The 22304-nt window shown below is 42.1% G+C and overlaps 1 protein-coding gene across 1 annotated transcript in view; it reads right to left on the reverse strand.

Annotated features, from left to right (window-relative positions):
- The window catches only part of FAM83A (family with sequence similarity 83 member A), a 50125-nt gene extending 32582 nt beyond the window's left edge, over positions 1–17543 (reverse strand). Inside the window, exons 1-3 of the mRNA XM_073590295.1 lie at positions 15404–17543; positions 7335–7502; positions 6017–6141 (exon numbers count right to left, since the gene is read on the reverse strand). Coding sequence (XP_073446396.1) covers positions 6017–6141; positions 7335–7502; positions 15404–15889 — 779 coding nt within the window. The 5' untranslated portion in view covers positions 15890–17543. The remainder of the gene's footprint in view (positions 1–6016; positions 6142–7334; positions 7503–15403) is intronic.
- Positions 17544–22304: the final 4761 nt, after the last annotated feature.

A 22304-nucleotide genomic window follows, 5' to 3' on the forward strand; every position in this document is an offset into this window, starting at 1 on the left:
GGGACCCAAATGGAACAATCACTAGACATCCCATTGAAATAGCAGAAGCATTTGCGAAATATTATGAGGCCCTGTATAATCTAAAAAATGATTCCAACACGTCACAGCCGACTCAAGTGGATATACAGGGCTTTCTAGACACCCTGGATCTTCCCCGGGTCTCAGATGAGCAATTAGAGGAACTTAATCTTCCCTTTACTACACATGAAATCCTAGGTGCCATCAAAATGACTAAGTCTAACTCTGCCCCGGGCCCCGATGGGCTGCCATACGAATATTACAAACAATTTACATCCACTCTGTCCCCCTTTATGTTAAAAACCTTCAATTTTTGGCAAAATAAAGGGTCAATTTCCCCAGACAACTTGGAAGCGATTATTATCACGCTACCCAAGCCAGGGAAACCTGCAGACACCCCGGGTAATTTTAGGCCCATTTCACTCCTAAATTGTGATGTTAAAATTTATGCCAAACTAGTGGCGGATAGACTTCATAAAGTGATCCCGGCCTTAGTGGCCCCAGACCAAGTTGGTTTTGTGACAGGCAGGCAATCTAAGGATGGCACCAGACGGATGCTTGACTTGATTGGACTGGTGGAGATATCGGGTGAACCCAGTGCATTCCTGTCTCTTGATGCTGAAAAAGCCTTTGACAGGGTGCACTGGGGATACCTGGAGAGAGTCCTAACAAAATTCGGGTTCTTGGGAAGAATTAAGTCATCCATTCTAGCTCTCTACTCTTACCCAAATGCGTCAGTGTTGGCATCGGGGTTTCTGTCATCTAAATTTCAAATAAGTAATGGCACTCGCCAGGGGTGTCCATTGTCTCCCGCTATTTTTGCTTTAGTGGTAGAACCTCTGGCGGAAGCTATACGAAAAAACATAGCCATTTCTGGTATAAGAGTTGGGGAATTTGAACATAAACTTGGTTTATATGCAGATGATGTGATAATTTCCTGTTCTAACCCTGTAGTTTCGATTCCAGCAGTGGTGAACACATTATCGAACTTTTCTAAAGTGTCGTATTATAAGCTTAATGCGGCAAAGTCTTTGATATTGCCGTTTAATGTACCGGTGGAAGCCAGGAGTGTGCTGGAGGGGACCTTTCAATTCAAATGGTGCGACAGGGGGATACCTTATTTAGGTATTAAGCTGACACCATCGCAGATGTTAATTAAAGAAAATTTGGAACCTCTGATCCAAAATTTAGAAAAGGAATTGGGAAGGTATGAAAAAATATCGTTGTCCTGGATGGCCAGGATACAGTCCTTTAAAATGGTTTTCTTACCCAAAATATTGTATGTACTCAGATGCTTACCCATCAAAATTTCTCACAAAACCCTGATGAAACTTCAATCGTTGACTAACAAATTTGTCTGGGGTAATAAAAGGGCCAGGGTCGCAGGTAAAGTGTTATATCCCCCATATGACTCAGGGGGACTGGGCACCCCAAACATATCGGCATATTATAAAGCCTTACTAATTGAATCACTAAAGGAATGGTGGCGTCCAGGTAATTCACATAGATGGGCTCAGATTGAAAATTTCCTGTCCCGCCAGGGCTCGGTCAGAAGAATGATGGAAGCAGAATATTTGAGCCGTTCACGGTTCTCCCCGTGTGTTCCCACCATGTCAGCCTCCCTGGAGGTCTGGCGAAATGACTTGATTCATAAGATTCAGATTCCTCTTTCAGAGATTTCCCTCAAGTCGTTGGAATCTCAAATCCCCTTTTTGAATCTAGCCAGGTGGGAGGGATCAGGCATTACAGTGCTGGCGGATCTATTCTCTGATTTGGGTGTTAACCCCTTTAATGAAATAGTACGGAAACACCCCTCTTTAAAGGGTTGTTTCTATCAACACATCCAAATTAGTCATTTTCTGGCCTCTAAATTTCCTCTAAAGTCGAATCCTCTGTTACCTACAACAAAGGCTTTGGTATTTAAAAAGATAATTAAATCCAAAGGTATCTCCTCAACATACAAATGGCTCAATAACCCCCCCGAAGAGCAAAAATCTCCTTATATGAATAAATGGGACGTGGAGTTGAATGTTTCTACCTCTCCTTCAAACTGGCACTCGGCTTCAGCAAATATCCAAAAATATTCCAAGTGCATAAATCATCTGGAGCAACTGAAAAAAGTACACCTGCGATGGTATCGGTCCCCAGCCAACTTAGCACAGTTCCTCCCAAATTATTCGCCACATTGTTGGAAGGGCTGCCTCCAAAGGGGTACTCTTGGTCACTGCTGGTGGGCTTGTCCCAAGGTTTTCTCGTTCTGGCTGGAGGTGTTTGGCCTGATGGGTGAGCTGACAGGCAATACTATTAATCCGAATCCGGGTCTGGCAGTGCTAAACGTGGGTATAGAGGAGTTCTCTTGGGAATCCAGGGGATTATTGGTTCACATTCTAGTTGCTGCCAGATATTGCATAAGTAGCTATTGGAAATCCCCAAAGACACCTACATTAGCTGAACTATATAACCGAATTAATCTCCATTGCCAATACGAGTTCTGTCTGGCTCACTCCATCCGCGCCAAAAACAAAATACTTCAGACTTGGGACACGTGGCTAAACTCTGTATATGCATCCCCTGTCAGGCATCTGTTTCCAGGGCAAACTGTCTGAGATTAATAAAATGGGTCAAATAGGGTCAAAGAGAGTGTTACGCAGGGAGTTCATCCGTACCACATGTCAATATTCAAGGTGTTTATATCTATGTTGTTGTTACTGCTCGGGCTACCCTGAACGCCATCTAATTCCCTAGCTCCCCCCCCCTCCCTGGTTGCCTCTTTGCAACCATCCATGGTTCACCCCCCCCACCTCTTCCTCCCTTCCCCTTTCTTATCTTCCTTTCTTACTCTCTGGTTCTGGTTGTTTGAAACCCTCGTTTTGAGGATTAAAGATTAAATGGTAGGTTGACTTTATACGTATTAGGTGTTGATTAACCTAAAAAAAAAAAAGTTGTAACTTGTATCAGACATGATTGTTGGTGGTGTGATGGGAAATGTGAATCATAATCAAAAGATATACTACCACGTGTTACAGCGTTGTTCTCTTTGTGTATTAATGCCATTGATACCTGAATTTTTTCCCTTTTCTAATGTAACTTCCTACAATAAAAATTGATTGGAATAAAAAAAAAATCAGGACCTAAATATCCAGATTTCAATCAGAAATTTTGTGAGAACATAATGGGACGGTTTCTGAAACCTAATCTTGACTTCATCTGCAGATTTCAAGCATGTAAAAGTATAAAATATTTGCTACTGTAGATTCACTTTTGGCACAAATTTTGGTCACCTTGGAGCCTAGTTGGCTGGATACAGGTGAGAAAAGTGTAACCACAAGGTTGTGAGTGGGCACAAGGCCCTACACGGAGCCTACGCCCAGCACCTGCAGCTCTCACACGCACAGCTCCGAGCCTCATTACTTATACATGTTCTCCAGGAACTCTGCTCAGGATAATAGGTATTTTATACGTTTGGTTCCAGATTACAAAAGACCTTTGATGTTTCTTTTCACACATTAAATTGTCTAGATTTCCATAGATGAAATTGAAGATAAGCCAGATGATGCCAAACCTAATGAATGGGACCTGAGCATCTACATACTAGATGTAAAAAATATCTCCTTTTGACCTTGAAGGTATCGAAGAAATTTGAACTACACTTAAGGGTTTGTTCACACTGATTTTTTTTTTAGTTTTTAGAGCTGAAAGGTGCCAAATTTTCAGCCAATGCTCATGGATTTTGAAATCCTTGTGCTTCTTGGAGAGGTTCTCCAAACGCTGAGGCTGTGTGCCCACGTTGCTTTTTTTTTTTTAAGCGTTTTTTTAAGCGTTTGTGCCGGAGCAGACGCTTCAGAAACACTTAAAAGAAGCTTCCCATTCAATTTAATGCATTTTGGCCTTTTTGTGCCAATGCATGCGTTTTTTTCCGCTCAGAAAACGCTTTGTGGCTAAAAACGCAGCATGCTCATTATTTTCCGCATAGGTCCGCGTTTTTAGCTGTTTCCGATATTCCCATAAAACGCGGGGACAAAAAACGCATCAAAAACGCGCCAAAATAAAACGCGCGTTTTCTGGGAAGGAGTCCGGTTTTCTGAGCGTTTTAAAACGCTAACGTGGGCACATAGCCTGGGGGTGTTTCTCCAATGGTGTGTTCACACTAAGTCTATTTGATGAGTGTTATGGAGAGGAAACTCCAAGATTTTGAGCAGTTTTGATTTTTTTAGTAGAATTTTGGAGATCTTCCGCTAAAAAGAAATCAGCAAAAAGACTCAATGTGAACACATTCTAAGGCCGAGGTCACACTTGCGAGTGTGATACGAGAAACTCCCGCATCAATACCCAGCGCTGCCGCCGGCACTCGGGACCGGAGTGTGCAGCTGCATAGAAATACATGCAGCCACACACTACGGTCCGAGTGTCGGCGGCAGCGCCGGGTATTGATGCGGGAGTTTCTCGCATCACACTGGCACGTGTGACCCTGGCCTAAAGGTGTTTTTTAAGGTACTCCAAAGCCTAGAGGTGTTCCCCCATGGTTGTTTTCACCCTGAGACTTTTTGATGAATGTTTTGGAACAGAAACTCCAAGATTTTCAGATAATTTTGTGTTTTTGAGAAGAATTTTGGAGAGTTTCCGCTAAAACAAAATCAGCAAAGAGACTAAGCGTGAAAACACCCTAAAGGGGTTTTCTCATTATTGAACTTCATGAGTGCACCACTCCCACACCTCCTGGGTTCCTGCTTGCCAGGAAGTGGTGTGCTTATGATTTTTGACAGCTAGGACCAGCGGTATGGCTGAGTCATAGGCCTGGGCTGTGCACGCCCCGATGCTGACAGCTGGACTCAGCAATCTGGACAACATCAGAGCAGTGCTTATAAGTGAAATGTGAAAAAGCTGGAATTCATGTGCTCCTTGCCTAGGAAACCAGACACCTTTGATATACAGTATATGGGAGGTGGCCAGTAACCTTAGTGATGAGCTGTAAACTATAGAATTAAAAATCCCCTGTTCTTGATATCTTTTTTTTACAAGCATTTTGCAGTTATCCCCATTTACGACGATGAAAAAAACTCTTTAAAGGTAAATTATTAGACTTGCTGTCGGAGTCATGGAAAAAAATCCAGGTCAGGTGACTCCATGTCTCATTAGGTGGTTGCAGAGGATGCCCACCTCTGCTTACTTTTCCCACCACTGTACCCATCACTGTATTTTTATCTAATCCTCATGCTCCTATTTTGTAACACAGGAGAGTTGAAGATTTCGGCTTTTGCTTATTTTCACAAATTGTTCAAGATGTGGTATTGGCAAACAGTCTTAAAAAATCAAAGATACTTTTTTTTGGGAATAGAGATTGATTGAAGTCTGAATTGACATGAGCTACATGTGCAGCCATCTGCCCCGTTGTCTGCTCCAGGCATGCTGTCTGTCACTTCATAGAGCTTGTCATATGAAGGATGAAATGAAAGAAATATTTCACAACCACCGCGATCAGACAACACTCACCAGTCAGTTCTTGGAAGCTACAGCACAACCCAACTCCAAACGCCGGGGGCATAGCCATACCAACAATTTAGATACGCAGTGACCTGAGGATGCCCACCATTCACCGATCAGAAAGTCATGCCATATCTTAATCTTAGCCATATACAACCATTTGAAGAGGTTGGAAAACTACTTTAAAGCTACTATACTGAAAATGAAAAAGATTAAAATTGGTGCTAATCAGTTCACAGGACCAGGCCCACTGGCCATGTCAATACTCTGTGGCTCTGGACATGAACCCTGAGAACTGCCTTGTACTTCTCAGCATCCAAAACTCTTCTTTGGATTCACCCGGATTGGTGCATCACAGCTAATAAAAAAAAAAAGAACCTCATACGCCGTGATGTAGGCGGTGTTTCTCATGGCTCTCGTCCGGCAACCACAGATTACTGGCATAGTCGCTGGATAGGGTGCTACAAATCAACTTGCACATATTCTGCAAAGAATATAGAAATCAAAGTTTTCGTACCTGTATGATCCAGAGAGGACAAACCTCCAATCAGATATAATAAACTTTTCATGAATTTGCCCAAAAAACTTCTTGCCCGATTTTGCACAATAAACTTCTCCGCTTACGCTCCTGACAGATATGTTCTGCAAGTATCAGAAGATGAGATTAGTCTGGAGGTCAAATATGGAGGCAGATGTAGATGTGTATTAGATGTAGTGCAAACAGAAATGTGTGTAGAGCTGGCCATAGATGGCCATTAGATAGCCATCGACCAAAAGATCGTTTGGCCGAGAGCCATCTCAGCCGACTCCCCCGAATACAGAAGCCCTTGTACTATGTTCTCTATGATAAATACACTGACTGACACATTGACCAGTGGTTTCTCTCAACAATGCAATCGGCAGTCCAAAATCGGGACAGTTGGTTGGTAACCTTATAAACCTGCCGATATTGGTGGGTTAGGCCGACATAATTCTAATATGTATGGCCAATTTAAGGCCTAATTCAGATGTCACTTTTTTGCCTGCGAGTTCTGTGTTTTTCATGGATAAAACTCGTTATAGACTATGGGGCCATTTACAAGCCCAAGACTTTCTCGGACCGAGCACAGAGACTTGTCCAATTTTGATCGGAGTCTCTGATCAATGTCACCAATGCAAGTCTATGGGTCCATGCAAAAAATTGGACCGTACTCTGGTGCAATCTGTGTGCTGTTTTTTTTCACAGCGGAGAAAAACTGATGAAACTCTGACCAGACTCTGATAGTAAAAACTGACCAAACTCTGATGAAACTTTGATTTAAAAAAAACAGTTAAAACTAGGACTGATCTTCCTGTACGAGAAAATCACTGACATCTCCATGAGCCCTGACCTGCAGATTTGGGACATTTCCCTCTGTTGGTAAATGTACATTTTCTTCCTGAGTGGTTGCAGAGGCGGCTCCTCTTGGAGTAATGTCAGAATTATACTGGTGTCAGTAAATATAGAAGATGGCCTTTTGGGCCTACACAGGACACATGGTCCCGTGTTATACTGCTGCCTCTACACCCCTACTCTCTATGTAATTTTATCATGAAGGGAAGCAGAGGGAATACTTCCTTTTTGGACCTACTCCCAAAACTTATATCTCTCATTTTAGGCCCCACTCTGAACTAATGGAATAGGGGGCACATTTGTATAAGCCCGCCCCCCTCTGAGGCCTGTTTCACCTGCCGAGCTTCCATTGTAGTTACACCACTAAAAGGTGGAGCTTCAGTAAATGTCCTATATAGCATTGTACACATAAAAGGATGCCCTGGATGAGGACGTTGTAACGATGGCGGATGACGCTCCGTACCTTCAGGTGCATGTCTTTCACCTGCAGTTTCTCGCACATGTCCGTGAAGGACTGTAATTTGCTGGCGTCGAGGAGTAAGTAGACAAACACGTTCCTTTTGTTCGCAGCTTCTAATATATCACAGAAGATCTCGGCGTCAGTGAATTCATCCATCATTATAGCGATGACCTGGACACAATAGGACAGTGGGATTAGTGACTTGTATGGTAACATATGAGAGGAAAGGCTGCAGACAGAGGAGCTGAGGTGTGTGTAATGATGTTCTGCAGCAGCTGAGGTGTATAATGAGGTTCTGCAATAGCTGAGGTGTGTATGGTATGGTGAGGTTCTTTAGCAGCGGAGGTGTGTATCATGATATTCTGCAGCCGCGGAGGTGTGTGTCATGATGTTCTGCAGCAGCGGAGGGGGTGTTTTATGAGGTTCTATAGCAGCTGAGATGTGAATTATGATGTTCTGCAGCAGCTGAGGGGTTTATTAGGTATAGCGTAGCTAGCTATGAGCTCACAGTTGTACTGGTACCTTCAGTTGACCTTTTGCCACAAAAGAAGACGTCAGTATTATAAATGGTAGGAGGGGTATGATACTGATTTTGCACTGGGGCTCAGGAGCTTCAAGTTACCCTTCTGGTCTTTGGCCGGCCTTACCGGTAGTGCCACATTCCCTGTGCTGTCCTTTGAAGCAAAGAACGGACGCAGGACATATGACTGGTCTGACGAGGGCTTAAGACACTGATCCGGATAATTAGCAGATTGACAATGGCCAAGGCCGCGTGATAGGTAGTTGTATTTGGTATGGAACCTGATTAGCTTGATTGGCTAAAGCCACTGATAGACCCTTGGTCAGATGTCCGACTTCTCTTTCCCGATGCCCCATTCACATGAATATTCGGTCTCACTGAGATTATTGCATGTGTCTAAGTTGCCAGCCACCTCAATACCAGGGTTTGTAAATGAAATATGCCGGATCATTTTCTGCTCTATGATTATCAGGAAAGCGTTATGAGGCTTCCATTCACACTAGATGGTTGGGTCAGTCCTGCCAAAATCAACAAGTACAGAAGACATTAATCTTAAAAGGCCCATTAGTGGCTCTCATGCTCTAATGGACCCGAAAGGTCCAACAGACATCAACCCCATTTGGAGCTGATCAATCACTCCGGTGCTTTTCAGGGTATGTTCACACAATGTTTCATTTTTTTTGGCTTTCAAAAATCTGGAGGTTTTTATTACCTGTGCAATAATATGAAGGCTTGTACAATTTAACTGTCATTATGTTTTATCCCATATGTAAGCCGGAATGTAGATTTTGCTTTGCATCTAATACTAGTAATATATATATATTCTATACAATACTTATTATCATATGCAAGTATGTATATTGTATATTCTGTTTGGTTAATAAACAAATTAAAAAAAAAAAAAAAATTGAGGTTTTGAACTGAGAACAGCTTTAGGAAATGCTGGCATTTTTTTTATTCTACAGTTTGTTTGTCTTTCTCGTTTTATTAACGTTTCCTGACACATTTTCTTAATGTTTTCTGTAAATACTTTTTTAGTAATTTTAGAGCTTTTTATAAAAAATTTTTAAGTTTTTTTTTCAATTTCAAACATTAGCGTTTTTTTAAATAAAAAATGCTGACAAAAAAACTTTTTAGAACCTTCTCATTAACTTCAATTGTATCACACAAAACCATCATTTGAAATTTTATTTGCGCAGTTGTGCTCACTTTCCATCAGGTCACACGCCATCCACCCCCATTTCCAGCAGTCTGAATATGCCCCTAGATTAGGCATCATGGCAATAATAAAACAAAAGGTAGAAGGAGTATTGCTTTACAGGAGTCTTTTTGGCTGCCTAGAAGAATTGCCAACTCTTCCAGAAGTCTGGAGGTGTCTTTTTTCCGGAGCCTCTTGGACATTTCAGGAGACTCGCTTTACAATAAAACGTTTTGTCGGGTGCATGGAAAAGGGGAACAAAATAAGCAATAGTCAAAATGGGCCCAAGTTACATTATGGTACTGGATGTTGGCATTCAGCTCAATTTTTGATTGTGCCTTTCAGTGTCCTCTCCATCTTTTGGCAAGCCCCCATGTATACTACATGAAAGTTGTCCAAAGTCACCAGTTTTTATGGGACAAACTGAGCATCTAAAGCAGTGTTTCCCAAACTCCAGTCCTCGCGGACCCCAACGGGTCATGTTTTCAGGATTTCCTTAGTATTTCACAGGTGATAGAAGTATCATCAAGGCATCAGGAGTTCTCTCACATGTGTAACACTATGGAAATCCTGAAAACATGACCTGTTGGGGTCTGCGAGGACTGGAGTTTGGGAACCACTGATCTAAAGTGTATGAGGGTCTCCTAACTCTCCCCCGTTGGAATTTCAACATCAGATCCTTTTGTTTCCAAGGGAGATTATCCCCTCCCAAAAGTGTCTGGTAGCCGCTTACTCATCTGTCCACGTTGAAACACATAGAAGCTTGGCCAAGTCGACCACTCATGTGAATGGTGCATGGGGGAGTAGAGACATATAACGGTTGGCTGATCGAACAGCTTGTATATGGCCAGCTTAAAATGCAGAAAAGGAAAGTCTCACACCTGTTCTCATCATCCAGGAGCAATGGGGTCAGGAATGGATAAACCAGGTCGTAACGAACACATGATAATACTGATGGCCTGGAACACATTTCTATCGGCACCACCACGGAATTTTGTCTTCTTTCACTTTGCACGAACGTCATACATTCATTCCGACTACAATATTGTTACACATCCGTACATTCATCTGCCATACAGTACACACTTGGGGTTGAGTTTTTGCTTTGCCACTCGCTTCCTGCAGTCATGTGGAGGTCAGATTCCCCTTTTAATGTCTAATCCCTCATAGCTTATAGTTATCTCATACAGTCCTAAAATAACATTGATGGTCAATTTCCCATAGCTTTCCTAGTTTTAGGATCAAAGTTTGGGATCGGAGGTGTAAGAGGGCAAGAATATCACGGTTACTGGAGTCCCCTTTAGTGGAGACATAGGTCTGACAGCCCATTTGGACATTTTAATGGCGGCTCCAACCATCTATGAACTGTTGGGAGGAATAAGTGAGAAGTACAGAATTATCTTAAAAGTGTATGGTCTTTGGTCACGTCTCGTTCATATGATAGATCCTCATAAACCCTATAGAGCATATGGACATCTCAGAGGGATTCACTTAAAAGCCCCATTTATAAAGGAAAGTAGAGAATTGCAAACGTAAACACGTCCATAGGTATTGCCACTCACATGGAATAAAGGGTGAGGTTGGCGATTTCCACAGCTAAAATCACACGCAAATCACATGATATGATCAGTGACAAGTACATTGGACTACCCGAAGACTTGGAGATACCCAAAATTCCTAACTAAAGACCACAAATTTGAGAAGACAAGACATCCATCATCTCGACCAGTCAAGAAGACCATCCTACTGTAAGACCATTTTTACAGAAATTTTGGTGGCTGTTTGTTCTCATGTCCTGAAAATATCGTCATATCTTCCTGGATTGACGCATGTTGAAGTTTCGCGAAAAGCAGAAGAGCACACGTCCGTGGATAATTAGGGGTTCTGTTCTGTACAGGAAAGGACATATTATCACATCATGGGTTACAAAGTGAAAGGGCTGTAAGTCGCCATAAGGCAGAAACTGTTGTTGAATCATTTCCTGTCTTAAAGCTACCGTGTAGCGGAAAATGCAGGGACACACAAAGCTCACAGTAAAGAATCCTGCTATGATCACAAAAATGTCCTACCAACCGGTAGCATTAAGAATAAAAACACTGATTGGTCACTGCTTAATCTTCAGGTAGATCGCACTGAATGATCTGTAATAGTGCGCATAGGCTGCCAGTGTTCTCGGCAGCGCGAGTCTTGTTTACACAGGACGATGTGCTGCCAAGAACGATGATCTATATGGTGCAGCAAAAAAAAAGACCATTTCACTCAATAAACATACAAACATGCTTTAAGGGCTATCTATCTCTTCCCACCCCACCATATTGATGAATGCTTTCCATTGCGAGGGGGGAAGAAAGCCACTGCCAGACTTCTCTGACATCAGTTTATTTCCCTGGAGAAGAACATATTGGGTGTTAGAATTCAGAGACTGGGGGAGAGTCAGGAGGGTCAGCCAGTCCTGACCAAATTGTTGGGTTTGGATGACGGGATCAAAACTTTTATTATAGAATGAGCTCTATATGGTGGGGAAATATGCATTTGGGCATATGGATGCTATAAAAGGGTTACTACGCCTTGCAACTCCCCATAATAAGCCATTAGAGTAGGTTTTACTGGGTAAGACTCGACCGTTACAGCTGAATACTCCCTTTAATAAATGGGGTGTCCGCAATTTGGGCAATACTGTATATATTTGAAGAACGGTCCCATGACAATTAATTAATCACATAGAATCCTGCTGCGATCACCTGTGATCTGGAAAGTGCACTGACAGTAAGTGTTCAGTTTCCCTGCAGCGCCTCCACAGGAGAAATTAAGTATTACATCAGGTCCTTTCATATCAATGGTTTGTATTTAAATACAGAACAGGATGTGTCCTCCAGAGTGAGAAACTATCTTTGTAACAGTTTTCCAAAAATTGAGGGTCCGTAACTCAAGGCACCCCCATCCTCTATAAGTCAGACTTCCCCAAATAGGGTACATGAAAGTGGACTTTTTAAATCCCTTTAATGCAGTTTTTATGCAACAAGTCATTTCATGTCTATGAAAAAAAAAGCAAACAAATGAATAAAAGCAAATATGTTAATCCTCAATGACGTACAGCAAACATTGTCAATGTGCAGCGCTGCCTCCCTGAGGAGTGACGGGATTATCTGTGCCAGGTGGGGGAAAAGTTGTGTAATGAATACATGTCAGTTGACCACCCACCAAACTCCCGTACAGGAATCCTACGTGTCCTTAAAGAGAACCTGTCCCCAGGTCAAAAGTGTCCATTATTTGTCGTAATTTATTCCCACTGCTCCCCTGTACATTCAGTTGTATTTTATTTTTTTAAATTCCGACATGCGGTTCCAGAGATATGGGCCTATTTATTTCATGCTAATTTTTATGGTCTTTCCCAGGGGGCGGTGCTCCCAGGGTAATTATGCAGAGCAGCCTAATGACACACCCCAGAGGAGCCTCTGAGACACCTCCCCTCCCCAATGACCATGACAATTAGCACTAAATAAAAAGGCCCATATCTCTGGAACCGTATGGCGGATTAAAAAAAACCCAAAATGTAATACTCTGGAGAGCAGCGGAAGTAAAATAAAAGCAAATACTGGCCCCCTTTAACCTAGTGACAGGTCCCCTTTAACCCATGCTCTGCTTATTATCTGAGCTCCCACAATGCACTGCTGTCTGAATTTAGCTTTAGCTGTGAACAGAGAAGGAAACAACTACATAATGAATATAGCAACAAATTTATGAAATGATTCTGCATTTTATGTTCATTTTATCTTGTGTGCAAATTGTGTTTGAGAATGGAGTTTTCCATTAAATTGAACTAGTTGTCACAGAGTGCAAGTAATGCGACTATAAAGAGTTAAATTCAGCTCTGCTGTGGGAAAAGTTTTATATCCATCACCTTCAACTTAACAAGTGACAGAGAGGGGGGGGTCACAGGACCGGTTCGGGGGTCTTGGGTCACACAAGGTTGGCTTTGATCTGTCTCTACATGATCCTATCACTCAATGGAATCCATCAACATCATTATTATTACCCTGAGTCGTTGGGCGGCGTTCCCTGGGGGCAGGAGGTGGTTACTGAGGAGCTGACCTTCGGTCTGAGCGATGATTTATCCGGATCACGTAGCCATCCTGTAGAAACCTGTTCTCCCGCTTTACCCCACTCTTATGGCATTGACCTATACATTTTAGTGACCTTAGTTACTGGCGTGTCCCTGCCGGGCGGATGGAGGAGTTATTGTGGCTGACACTCCAACAAGAAAGTCTTGTGTTATGAAGCTTTATCATATCATCAACCTTTTAGGAGTCTGTTTCTAGGAAAGCTGACAACCAATAAAGTCATTGTTGTAGCTCCCTCAGGGGTTGTCACCCACCCGTTCCCTGTGGAATTTGTAGTAACATGGTTGTTTGCCGACTTCTCCAGCATTAATGTTAATAATATGTGTGGATATAACAAGGCTGACTCTGTCCTCCCTCCTAAGTGATCATTCACACATCCATTTTTCACAGATAGAACCCGTACCTGTTATCATCTATGGGACTGTTCACATGTCTGATACTGATCGGAGCGTCAGATGAAAAATCGGTAACGCAAGTCCGTAAAAATAAAAATCTGACGGCACGCCGATGAAATCTCTTCATTGTTCACATGTGGCTAGATAGTAAAAAGTCAAACAACTTTTTTTTTTCTCATCCAAGAAAAATACTGATCAAACTTAGACTAAACATTGGCGTAACCATTTATGAACAATTTTTCACGTGCGTGAGAAAAAAAAAACCCCTCTATATCTGAATGAGGCCTTAGGCCAAGTTTGTAATTTAGCACAAATGATATTATATTATAAAAGGTTACGTGCAGTCTTACATAGGACTGCAGGTCAAACTATCAGTAAGTATTAAATAATGCAACGCCAATGGATTCAATGAAAACGAAAATTAGGCCTTAGAGGTAGAAGAGCGGAGTTTGTCAAATTATCATTATATATATATATATATATATATTACTCTGCTAATATATATATATCCAAGGAAAGCAATATGCGATAATGGCCTCAATCAGACGTCCGTTTTTCCCGTACCAGTTCTACCCGTATTTGTATCCCATAGAACACTAACCCATTCTAGTCTATGGAGCCATCATATATTGGAGCATCCGCAAAATAAAACAAATCGGAGCTATGTTCATTTTTTGAACCAAGTCAATAATCAAGCGCCCATTGAAATCAATAAGTCCATGAAAAAAACTGGACATCATGCAGACCCCATCTATGTGTCACCTGAGCGCTGTCCTTTTTTTCACTGTTTAAGGTTAAGTTCCCACGATGAGTATTTGGTGCGTTTTTAATTATGCATATTTTCTGCACCAATTTTTTTATTGCATTTTGTTGTGACTTTTTTGCGATTTTTTTTTTTCTTTGTTTAGGATATTTCTTAATATTTAGCTTTGATAAAACTTTATTGATAGTCACTGGTGGATTATGTGCACCTTTGACTGTGTTTCTGCTGCTGAAAGTGTATTTTTTTTTTTCTGTGGATTTTATTATTTTCATTCAAACCTAAGGGGAAAATAAATCGTATACTAAACGCAAGAAGAATTGACACGCTGCGGATTTCAATACTGCATCGCAGGTCAATTTCGGCAGTGTGAAAAAAACAAATATACGTAGCATAAAAAAACTCAAATTACAGAAAACTGACGTGACATCTAGAACTAGTCTGAACAGGTGCATACCAAAAAAAAGCTTACATATCAAAATTAGAAAATGGTTGCACGCAATTGCATTAAAGCCTACCAATGTGAAATACAAGAAGTGTGATTAATACACTTCTTGTATTTCACATTGATAGGCCTTAATGCAATTGTGTGCAACCATTTTCTAATTTTGATAAAAAAAACTCATCATGGAAACAACCTTAGCTTTGATTTTTGTTTTACTTTTTTTTTTGCATATGGGAATAATGGATGCCGTATTAAAGGGTAAAACATTAGGACCAAACATGAATGAAAAATGGAGAGTACTTTTCCTTTTCGGCCGAACAAATAGTAGTCTGAATCTAAGGGATCTACACAGAAGAGTGAAAGGAATAATTCAGCTCTGAAATTTCAAGCAAAATAAAAAAAAATAAATTACTTTTTACAGAAATTAATTAACAGAACGCTATATAATGCAGCAATGAACTTGTGAGGTGCAGCAGAGCTTAGCTTGTCACATTGTAATATTACATGACAATTTATAGTTTTATATAATAACAGCTGTGCAGCTTTTGTTCAGTTATCGCACATTAATGGCACAGACCCAAAGAGTTAAATGACTACTTCAGGCCCAATATTAATGCTGTACTAAATACCTACCTGATTGGTTCGGTGTATACTCCTCCTGATTGTCTCCCTGATATTATTAGTCTTATCGGTTTGGAAGTACACGGTGGCACTGGACTTGTCCTTGAGGTAAGGTTTCTCCTCCGAACTCCAGTTGTGGAGCGGAGTGGTGGTCTCGCTGTTCTCCGAATTTGTAGGGTAATAACTCTCGGACTGGTGGGAATGGTTCCCATTTTGAACAGACCCATTATCGCTGTTTTCCGTGTGGCTTTCATAGGCATAGTACGGTTCCTTCACATTGTCCATAATGTATTGGATCTCTTGCTTCGATAAGAAGTCCACCTCTCCTTCTTCTGCAAGGATCTTTTGGTAGTCATCAGATCCACCATCCAAGAGGGCATCCGTTGCCAACCTGGCGCTCTCATTGTGGCAGAACTCTGGCTTGGTCAGCCTTGCCCACCTGTTCTTGGCTTCTTCAAGTCTTTTTTTGATTTTCCCCACTGTCTTACACCTATTCATATTTCCTGGAGTTGATAACTTCTGAGGATTCTTCCAAGGTTTCTACTAACTTTCTTGAAGGATTCTCTTAGGAATAAATGTTCAGCAGATCCTCACCATCACGCATCCAGCAGAACATTCATCCGAGTGGTCCCATTAACTGTGAAAAATCCTCTTACAGAGACAACGGAGCTGGGATCAGCGGGGAAGTGACAGCCCTGTAACCTGCCTCATCTAGGTGGAGACACACCTTATACCTGTGGGCTACACCAGAGCTCCAGCTACTCCCCTTTTAGCTCTGTCACTCTCACTGTCATGTAGATAACACTAAGCTCAGTCATGTAACAAGTCAATGGAGCAGATGATTGCACAGGTATGAGTCGCTCCAGCTGGAGGCTTTTAACAAAGGTGTCAAAAATATTCAGCAATTTTTTTTTCGAAAGCATAAAAAAGTACAAGAGTTCGAATAGAGAACCTGTCAAGGTGACAGTGTTACAAAGTGGTAATTATATATTTAATGAGACAAATTGTCTCATTTTATGGTCATTGTAAAAGTATACGCCATTCAATAGAAATGAAAACAATCGTAAGGATTAAACAATGACATTTTTTATTGTCAATTTTTTTTTGGGGGGGAAGGAAAGCCTGAGAATTTAAAATATTGGTTTAAAGAACAGTTTTATGATTATTTATTTTGTAGATGAGATGGAGATACCGTATATACTCGTGTATAAGCTGACCCGTGTATAAGCCGACGCCCCTAATTTTGCCACAAAAAACTGAGAAAACTTATTGACTCGCGTATATGCCTAGGGTGGAAAATGCAGCAGCTACTGGTAAATTTCAAAAATAAAAATAGATACCAATAAAAGTAAAATTAATTGAGACATCAGTAGGTTAAATGTTTTTGAATATCCATATTGAATCAGGAGCCCCATATAATGCTCCATAGAGTTCATGATGGCCCCATAAGATGCTCCATACAAAATACACCCCATATAATGCTGCACAAAGGTTAATAATGGCCCCATAAGATGCTCCATAGAATATGCCCCATATGCTGCTCCATAAAGGTTATGGCCCCATAAGCCGCTCCATAGATTATGCCCCCATAAGATGCTCCATAGATTATGCTCCCATATGCTGCCCCCATAAGACGCTCCATAGATTATGCCCCCATAAAATGCCCCATATGCTGCTCCATAGATTATGCCCCCATATGCTGCCCCATAAAATGCTCCATAGATTATGCCCATATGCTGCCCCATAAGATGCTCCATAGATTATGCCCCCATAAAATGTCCCATATGCTGCCCCATAAAATGCTCCACAGATTATGCGCCGATAAAATGCCCCTTATGATGCTCCATAGATTATGCCCCATAAGATGCTCCATAGATTATGCCCCCATATGCCACTGCTGCTGCTGCAAATAAAAAAAATGGCATATTCAACAATCCGTCGCTGGGGTACAGGTGTGTCACCGCTGGCTCAGGGCCCTGGCACCTGCGATATTCACCTGTCCCCGCTCCAACGCTGCGCCCGCTGTCTCTTCCGGGTCTGCTGTCAGTGACTGTTCAGGTAGAGGGCGCAGCACGCACTAACTACATCACCGCGCCCTCTGACCTGCACATCACAGCCAGAGGACACAGAGGACAGAGTAGCGCACAGCGATGGACCGGGGACAGGTGAATATTGCATATACTTACCCCCTTCTGGCGCGGTCCCTGCAGCTCCGCTTCTCCCGGTCTCAGGCGCCTTCCTTCAGTGGTCACATGGTACCGCTCATTAAAGTCATGAACATATGCATATATATATATATATATATATATATATATGGGTATATATATGGGGACAGAGATGGCGCCAGGAGGAGGTAAGTATGATCTGACACCCCTGCTCCCCCTCCCCTGCCGACCCCCGGTATATGACTTGCGTATAAGCCAAGAGGGGGACTTTCAAACAAAAAAATGGGCTGAAAATCTCGGCTTATACACGAGTATATACAGTACATACAAATATTTATTTTACTCATATAGCACCATTAATTTCACCGCGCTTTACAGACATTATCATCACTCTCCCCAATGGGGCTCATAATCTCATTTCTCTATTAGTGATGAGCGAGTGTGCTTGTTACTCGAGTTTTCCTAGCATGCTTGGGTGTTCTCCGAGTGTCTTGTGTGTGCTCGTAGATTATGTTTGTGTCCCCGCAGCTGCATGATTTGCGGCTGTTAGACAACCTGAACTCATGCAGTGATTGCCTGTTTGTTAGGGAATCCCCACATGCTGTCTAGCAGCCGCAGGGACTCAAACAATTTACGAGCACGCACAAGACACTTGGAGAACACCCGAGCATGCTCGGAAAACTTGAGCACACTAGCTCATCACTATTTTCTCTCAGTATGTCTTTGGAATGTGGGATGAAACTGGAGAACCCGGAGAAACCTATGCAAACACGGGGAGAACATACAAACTCCTTGCAGATGTTGTCCTTGGTTGGAATTGAACCCAGAACCCCAGCGTTGAAAAGCTGCAGTGCTAACCACTGAGCCACCATGCTGCCCACAATAGAAATCACAATGAACAATGGCTATGTTTGCCTAGGGTTTTATCTGAATCCTGCTTTTTAAGGATGGTGCTTTATTAATAAATAATAATGTCGGCCAAACCAGTCAATATACTCTAATATGAATGGGGGGAGGATAGTACCTAACTGATCGTCGGAAGAGCAGATAATCGAGCATGTCCTATTTTGAGATGTCTGTAGTCATTACTCGTCGGCTTACTCATAGAACACACGATTGGCCAAAAGAGCTCTCAAATATGAGAGACGTCAAATATGGCTGTTGACTAAAGAATCATTCGTCTGACAGCCATCTAATGTGTATGGATGGCTTTAGAGCCTTATTTGAACTTTTGGAAGGTCTTTGAGGTGTCTGTGGGTTTTGGAAGTGTTTGAGGTTCTTAGATATTGTCAAGGTTCTTGGATCTATATCAAGTTCTTCATGTTGTTTGAGTTTGATGCAATTGTCAGGAGTTCATTGAAATGCTGAAGGTTCTCAGTTTGAGGAGATTAATAGAAAAACTAGAGGATCTAGGAGGTGTAGACAGTTATTTGTATTGGGGGTCCTTTCAACTTTCCGAGGTTCATTGGCATGAGAAGTTGGTTGGAAGCATTGGAGGTTCTCCAGGTTGTCAATGGTTTAGTGAGCTGCAAAGTTCTTAGATGTATCAGAAATCGTTTAAAGTGCCAGAGGTTTTTTGAGATTTTAAGGTTTCTGAAGGCCCTGAAGATTCTTAGCAGTGTTGGTTAAGTGAGGTTCTTTGAGGTGTCAGAATGTTCTTGAAGGTGTTGGAAGTTTAGAGATACTTAAAGGTTTAGAACATATTTGGTGTAGAAATTTCCAAAAGATTTTTAGTAGGATTCAAGGCTTTTGCGTCATCATAAATCTTTTATAGAGTCAGGCTTTTACGGCCAGGATTGCCATACATGTTTATTTTGTTCATTTTGTCCCATTCTGAGGAGGTTCAGAGATGTAAAATTCGATAAGCATAAAATTAAATCTGCGATAAGTTTGCAAGGTGTGTCCCTACAGCCTCCACTCCTTGTGAACACCTTTGTGTGTAGATTTCAGTGTATACATGTAGGGATGTGATTGATTTGTATATATAAATCCATCCTCAGGATTTCATAACTCTTGTCTTACAGAAGGGATAAGGGATTCTAGGAAAATTAAAAGCAGAACATTGTGTTGAGTTGTTGATTGCACCCACGGAACACATTGCTATGCAAATGGTGTTCTTCATAGTCATCAGTTTTCTATGAATTGATATTCTTGGTATTCTGATGTTGGAGGCGCTGAGACTAGAGCTCACCAGATTTTATCAGTTTACTTTTTTTAATTGTAAATTACTTTTTTCATGCTTTTATACAGACGGAAGAAATCAGTCAGTCCATTTTGTGTCAGAACCAAAGGCCCACCTGAGGATTCTGCGGTGCTCTGGTGGGCCAGTCCAAATGCTCATTCCGTCTGTAAAAGTTTAGGCTAGGATGATAATAATAAATTTTATTTTTATAGAGCCGACATAATCCGCAGCACTTTACATTTTAGAGGGGACTTGTACAGACAATAGACATTACAGCATAACAATAAACACATAGAACAACAGATACCAAAAGGAATGAGGTCCCTGCTCGCAAGCTTACAATCCATGACGAAATAGGGAAGACATGAAAGGTGGATGGTAACATTTGCTTTCGTTGTTCAGACCAGCCATAATGTAGGAAATTGGGTGTTCATGTGATGCTGCATGAACTGGTTATCAGCCAGAATATGTAAAATTACAGACACAGAGGGTTATTAAATGCATAAAACGTATGAGAACTGTCATGACTCTGGCCAGGATGGTTCCGGAAGCCTCCATCCTGGTCAGGTCAGGGCTAATTCAGTCCTCCTCTCTTTGGTTTTGGGGCGGCTATTTAATGTTGGCATTACCTGGATTTAGTGTCGGTGATACTTCCGTATACTCGGTTAGTGGTTGCTGGTGACTTGTCCTTAAACGTGTGCCTCTGTGCTTGTGTGCCTTGCTGTGTACGATTCAGTTTGTCCCCTGACTTCTGCCTCTGTATCCTGCTTTTGTACTGTTCTGTCTCTCCTGGTTATCTGACCCCCTTGCTTGTCCCAGTTTACTCTTCGTCTTGTCCTTAGCCATAATGTAGGAAATCGGGTGTTCATGTGATGCTGCATGAACTGGTTATCAGCCAGAATATGTTAAATTACAGACACAGAGGGTTATTAAATGCATAAAACGTATGAGAACTGTCATGACTCTGGCCAGGATGGTTCCGGAAGCCTCCATCCTGGTCAGGTCAGGGCTAATTCAGTCCTCCTCTCTTTGGTTTTGGGGCGGCTATTTAATGTTGGCATTACCTGGATTTAGTGTCGGTGATACTTCCGTATACTCGGTTAGTGGTTGCTGGTGACTTGTCCTTAAACGTGTGCCTCTGTGCTTGTGTGCCTTGCTGTGTATGATTCAGTTTGTCCCGACTTCTGCCTCTGTATCCTGCTTTTGTACTGTTCTGTCTCTCCTGGTTATCTGACCCCCTTGCTTGTCCCCGTTTACTCTTCGTCTTGTCCTTAGGTTCTGCGTGTTCATCAGGTTTCTGACTCTCGGCTTTCCTTGACCACGTTTACTGTCTTTTCCTTGGGTTCTGCATGTTCAGTGTCCTTCCCAGCACTCACATGCGGTGGCTCCACCCCCTGGTCACGGATCTCTTAGTGTCAGGTCCTGTGCTTATTACACTAGTTTCAGGCCCTTGTGCTCTGCATGCCTTCTGCCTGCACTCATTCACGCGCCCCTTGATAGCCCACCCTAGGCAGTGCTAGTGACTCCGTAGGTGTCATTACAAGAACATGATATGAGGAACCTGGTTATAGTAAAAATTTTGAATGGGCAACACATTGCTTTGAGGCGGTAGGCCAGTCTGAAGAAATGCATTTTTAGGGCACGCTTAAAACTGTGGGTATTAGGGATTAATCGAATTAACCTGGCTAGTGCATTCCAAAAAATTGGCGCAGCAGCATGTGAAAAGTGTTGGAGACAGGAGTGGAAGGTTCTGATTATTGAGGATGTTAACCTCAGGTCATTAGCAGAACAGAGGGCATGGGTAGGTTGGTAAACTGAGAGGAGGGAGGCGATGTAGGGTGGTGTTGAGCCGTGGAACGTTTTGTGGGTGAGGGTAAGAAGGTTATATTGAACTCGGGAGTGGATGGGTAACCAGTGTAATGACTGGCACAAGGTAGAGGCATCGGTGTAACTGTTGGTGAGGAATATGATCTTGGCTGCAGCATTCAAGACAGATTTGAGAGGAGAGAGCTTAATAAGAGGGAGACCAATTAGTAAAGAATTGCAATAGTCCAGATGAGAATGGATAAGAGAAACAGTAAGAGTTTTTGCAGATTCGAATGTAAGAAAGGGTAGATTTCTATAAATATTTTTGAGATGCAGATGACAAGAGTGAGCCAGTGATCGGATGTGGGGGGTGAATGAAAGCTCGGAATCAAGTATGACCCCAAGACAGCGAGCATGTTGCCGGGGAGAAATGGTGGAACCACACACGGAAATTGCAATGTCAAGCATAGGTATAGGATAGGATTTCTGGACCTAGCGAGTTTGGATTCAATCTAAGTATTGTTACCTTAGTATACAGGTGCTTTCTTTTGTATATTAATCATAATAGCCATGAAAGGAACAGAAGACTGATTTAGGTTGGCATCACATCTACAAGTTTCACGGTCCGTGTACGGACCTCGATATCTGGACTGCCATGGGTCTCTAATCCTGAACTACTAGCTTTATAGGCATATATGAGGCTGTTATAGCTTGGATCAGGAGACCCATGGCTGGTTCAGAAATAAAGGTCCGTACAAGG

This window comes from Dendrobates tinctorius, unplaced genomic scaffold (assembly GCF_039654945.1).
Source record: "Dendrobates tinctorius isolate UK_male_01 unplaced genomic scaffold, ASM3965494v1 ptg000116l, whole genome shotgun sequence".
NCBI classification, from domain to species: domain Eukaryota; kingdom Metazoa; phylum Chordata; class Amphibia; order Anura; family Dendrobatidae; genus Dendrobates; species Dendrobates tinctorius.